At 35.0% G+C, this 5,093-nt stretch overlaps 1 protein-coding gene across 1 annotated transcript; it reads left to right on the forward strand.

Annotated features, from left to right (window-relative positions):
• Positions 1-338: 338 nt before the first annotated feature.
• LOC309841299 (olfactory receptor 8U9) lies at positions 339-1,301 on the forward strand (the record flags this gene model as incomplete). Its single annotated transcript, XM_082684188.1, has 1 exon — positions 339-1,301. The coding sequence occupies one exon, from the start codon at positions 339-341 to the stop codon at positions 1,299-1,301; it is 963 nt and encodes a 320-aa protein (XP_082540314.1).
• Between the last annotated feature and the right edge of the window lie 3,792 nt (positions 1,302-5,093).

A 5,093-nucleotide genomic window follows, 5' to 3' on the forward strand; every position in this document is an offset into this window, starting at 1 on the left:
TCTCATATTTTTTGTAACACTGTGATATAACGACTTATAAGAGATATTTATTTCTCTGATATATTTGGTCTTCATTCACAGTTCCATAAAATGCTACAAAGACATGAAGGTGAAACGTGTGTCTTGTTTTGTTAATGACATAACTTTGGGAGACGGGAAGCTGAATCAGCCAATGGCCAATGACTCAGTCATGACTACTTAGTGAAGTCTCCATAAAGACCCAAGAGGACTGGGTTCTGAGAGCTTCCAGTGGGGGAGGTGAGGGAGCTAAACAGTACACTTAATTCAATTAAACTAGACCTGATTTTCTTCTTTTCATCCAGGTACACGAAAGACACATGGCCCAGAGTAACTGCACCCAAGTGACAGAATTTATTCTCATGGGCCTCACAGATCAACAGGAGTTGAAGATGCCACTCTTTGTGGTTTTCTTATCTATCTATCTTTTCACAGTAGTAGGCAACCTAGGTTTGATCCTAGTCATTAGAACAGACTCAAGACTCAACACACCAATGTACTTCTTTCTTAGCAACCTAGCTTTTGTTGATTTCTGTTACTCTTCTGTCATTACACCCAAAATGCTTGGAAATTTCTTATACAAACAAAATGTTATCTCCTTCAATGCATGCGCTGCTCAGTTAGGCTGTTTCCTGACCTTCATGACTGCTGAGTGCTTGCTGCTGGCTTCCATGGCCTATGACCGATATGTGGCCATTTGTAATCCTCTCCTCTACATGGTTGTAATGTCCCCAGGAATCTGCATTCAGCTTGTGGCCATCCCCTACAGCTATAGCTTTCTGGTTGCACTGTTTCATACCATCCTTACCTTTCGTCTCTCCTACTGTCACTCCAATATCATCAATCATTTCTATTGTGATGACATGCCTCTCCTCAGGCTAACCTGCTCAGACACTCACTCCAAACAGCTTTGGATCTTTGCCTGTGCTGGGATCATGTTCATTTCTTCCCTTCTAGTTGTCTTTATCTCCTACGTGTTTATTATTTCTGCCATCCTGAGGATGCGTTCAGCTGAGGGCAGGCGCAAGGCTTTCTCCACATGTGGCTCTCATGTGCTAGCTGTCACCATATTCTATGGGACCCTCATCTTTATGTACTTACAGCCAAGCTCAAACCATTCCCTAGACACAGACAAAATGGCCTCTGTCTTCTACACAGTGATCATTCCCATGTTGAACCCCTTAATCTACAGTCTCAGGAACAAGGAAGTGAAAGATGCCCTGAAGAAAGCTATCATCAGTAGAAACCAGGCTTTTAAAATGTTCATGAAATTGAGGACGTGATTTGAATAAGTATGAATGGGCTTCTCTTCATTGTCTGGTTTTTTCCTCTTAAAAAACTGTCAGAATGTCTATTTTTATTTTTTTTAATTTTTATTATTTTTTAAAGATTTTATTTATTTATTTGACAGAAAAAGATCACAAGTACACAGAGAGGCAGGCAGACAGAGAGAGGAGGAAGCAGGCTCCTTTGCTGAGCAGAGTGCCTGATGCGGGACTCGATCCCAGTACTTAACCCACTGAGCCACCCAGGTGCCCCAGAATGTCTATTTTTAATGTGATTTCTGTATATCTGCTCACTATATAATGAAATTTTCAAAATATTTTCACTTAGAATGAGATCTCAGATGTAAAAATAAACATAACAATTTATACCCATTTTCTTATTTTAAATGGAAAGTATATTAAAAATAATTAAGTTTTGTTCCACAGGAAATTACTAATTTTCCCAATTCTCAAGTAAAAAATGCATAAAAAAACCCATTAATTTGGTCTATAACTAGTTCCAGGCAGAACATGGACAAAAGTTCTGATCCCACCTTCTAAAATTCCTAGTTCAGATTTCTCTGACTACATGAACAATATCCCGTGTGAAAAGCAAAGATGCATAGTGTAAATATTATTTTCCTAATATGCTAATTTCTTAAAGATATATGGTAATACAAAACCGTTCCATATTATAATTTAACAACCTGCCTTTATTAAAGAGAAAAATAATACATCCTAACTTTACTTTCTGACTGTTTTAACACAACTTTCTACTGACCTGAAAGTCTGGCTTGGCCCCAAAAGACTCTTAAGTAAACTAATTTTTTTTAAGCCTATGAGATCTCATATATTTTTTCCAATTATCTAAAATTTAAAAAAATAATAAGGTAATTCAGGGATTGCATCTCAAGGGCATCATCCACTCCAAATAAATTAACTCAAAACAATGGAAACATTCTAGAACATTTTGCCAGTATCAAGGATCATAAGAGTTATATGGGGCAAAGCTTGTGTAAGTTGATCCTTATTAATCAAAGTCTAACTTAAAACACAATTAACCCATTGGACAATGAAGCCTATGTGTGGGCTTTCACCAGTTTCTCGATTAAATGAGGACATATAGTGTTTGTTTTTGAGTCTTCTTAAAGATTCAACAATATGAAAGGGGTAACAGTCAATGGGTACTTGTAGATCATGTTCCATCTTTCTATGAGCCTAAAGACCTGAGTTCTAGTCCCAGGTATACTGATGAACTTCAGAGAGCCATTTATAAGTAAGTATTACCATACACAACTGGTAACTGTGATATAGATAAATAGATGTACATTTATATTTATAGATGAGATGATTTATCTATATGTAGATATAGATATGTATGTATATGTTTCAAATAAATCCAATGATCATTTTACAATTTTAAATTACATGGAAAATGGTTTTGAGTTTGCAACTCATGCTTACTAATATATTTTTTTCAATCTATGGGTCATTTCAATGCTTAATGACAGAAAAGACTAAAATGTTATTAACAGCCAGAGAGATATCACATTTAAACTTTCCTTAGGTCAGTGTGTACTTTTGATTCTACTTGGACGGATCATAAAGACACAGGCTGGCTGCTCTGACTTATGATTCTCAACAGTTTCTTTCTTTCTCTTTTCTTTAAACACATTTACCTACTATTTGAACATTTCCATGGCTCCCTGTTTTCTGTCAGAACTCCTGCAGCAGGTTGTGAGTCTGTATGCTATATACACGAAGTCTATTATTGATATCCCTGAATTCTCAAGCTCCTGTCTTGGTGGCTGGTGCATTCTCTGTGCCTCAGCTGTGCCATTAAAAAGCACGGATTCCTTGGAGTCTAAAAGCCTGGGTCTCACATTGGCTGAATAAGAACACAATTTACTCCACTTACAAATTTTTCCTCAGTTTCCTCAGCAATAAGTAGGTGAAAACAATATCATCTGATGAATCTATTGTTTTAGGATTCAAGAAGGCAATGGATTAAAATAAAAACATTTCAGAGTAAAAGACTTTTGAAATTGACAATTTTTAGACTTCTTACTCTTAATTCTAATTTAGGAAACCACCCAAGGTAAGATTTAAGAACTTCCAATTAAATCTGGAGATTTGACAAACAATTTTAATATAAGAGAAAAACAGTTGCCATGATTTTTACTTCAAACTTGATGATTTTGTAAATGGGTTTTGTCCTCTTTGAGGAGAATTGTTTTTAATTTTTTAACAAATTAGTCCACCTTTGCAATGTATCACAATGAAATATTATCCCCCAAAATGTGGGGATTATGGAGTCATTTTTAGCGGTAATGATTAAGAACACTTCAAACATCTTTATGGGCACCAGGTAAACACAAATTATAAGAATAACCAATGTGAAAAATTAAGTTATCCGTATTCATTGATGTGGAATGCATAGTAACATGGAAATGTACATTTCAGATTGAAATCAAGGGAGCCTGGGTGGCTCAGATGGTTAAGTTTCTACCTTTGGCTCAGGTCATGATCCCAGAGTCCTGGGATCCATTGGGCTCTCTGCTCAGTGGGGAGCCCACTTCTCCCTCTGCCTCTGCTGTTCCCCCTGCTTATGCTCTCTTTCTCTCTCTGTCAAATAAATGAATCTTTAAAAAATGAAATTGAAATCAAGTTTGTTGAAGTAGGGTTAATGCAAAATGTAAAGGATGATTACAATGAGTAAGGAGAAAAAGCTACAATACCACCTCACAGACATAATTACTGTTAACATTGTGGCATACATGGTTTGTGTATTTTCCCTCTGTGTATAAATATCTATAGGGCATAATGTGATGTGCATATATAGAAATCATTTATCACCAAATAACCTGTGTATCATGCTGTTCTTTTCAACATACTATATTGTGAACATTTTTTAGTATCAATAAATGTAGACTTATTTCAGCATTTGAATGACTACTTAATGTTTTACTGAGATGTGTAATAAATGAATAAATTTCAGAGTATACTTAGACAACTTTCAGTTTTGGGTAGGTAAAAATGAAACCATTCATATACTTGCATGCTTTTATCATTTCTCTAATTGCTTAGTGTTAAAACCATCGTATTAGCGGCAGAACTAATTAACAATTTTGATGCTTACTAGCATATCGTCTTCCAGAAAGATGAAGACAAATTTCACCTTCTTTGGATGTGTAAGATTGTTTTTGTTTTCCTACACCTTTAGCAACCCTGGGTATAACCATTCTTTTAATTTGATTGATTTAGTGAACAACTTACTGTTAGCTAATCCTTTCATATTTTATAAAATGAACTTTTTCTCTTTGAAATTAATCAGTCTATTGAGAGATATTTATAGTTATAGATACAAATACATTGTAAAGAGAGACTCATTATTGATTCTAAGTGTTTCTCTAGCATATGGTATAATATAAACATACGTGTTTTATTAAATAATATTTTATATGATTTTTGCTTATAATATCAACCTACTTTTGTATAGAAGTACCACCAGTATCTCTCCTAATATTTTGCAAAAGATATAATCTGTATTTATCCCAGTTCCATGTTCAGTGGCTTTAAGTTTGTGGCCTGAAATCAGTGACAGTGGGAATATTTGCATCATAGAAATCAGAAAATCAACAGATGCTACAAATCAGCACTTTTTTCCTGTGATAAACATTCACTGTCCTGCCACAGATTCCTATTTTGTTTTACATTCTCCAGTTTATAATACAGTTTACTATCTGTAATGATAAATAACTATCCCTTACACTTTGTTTTAAGAAATGTCTAGGCTGTTCTTGCAAGTGT

The sequence above is a fragment of the Mustela nivalis genome (genome assembly GCF_964662115.1).
Source record: "Mustela nivalis genome assembly, chromosome: 9".
NCBI lineage: Eukaryota > Metazoa > Chordata > Mammalia > Carnivora > Mustelidae > Mustela > Mustela nivalis.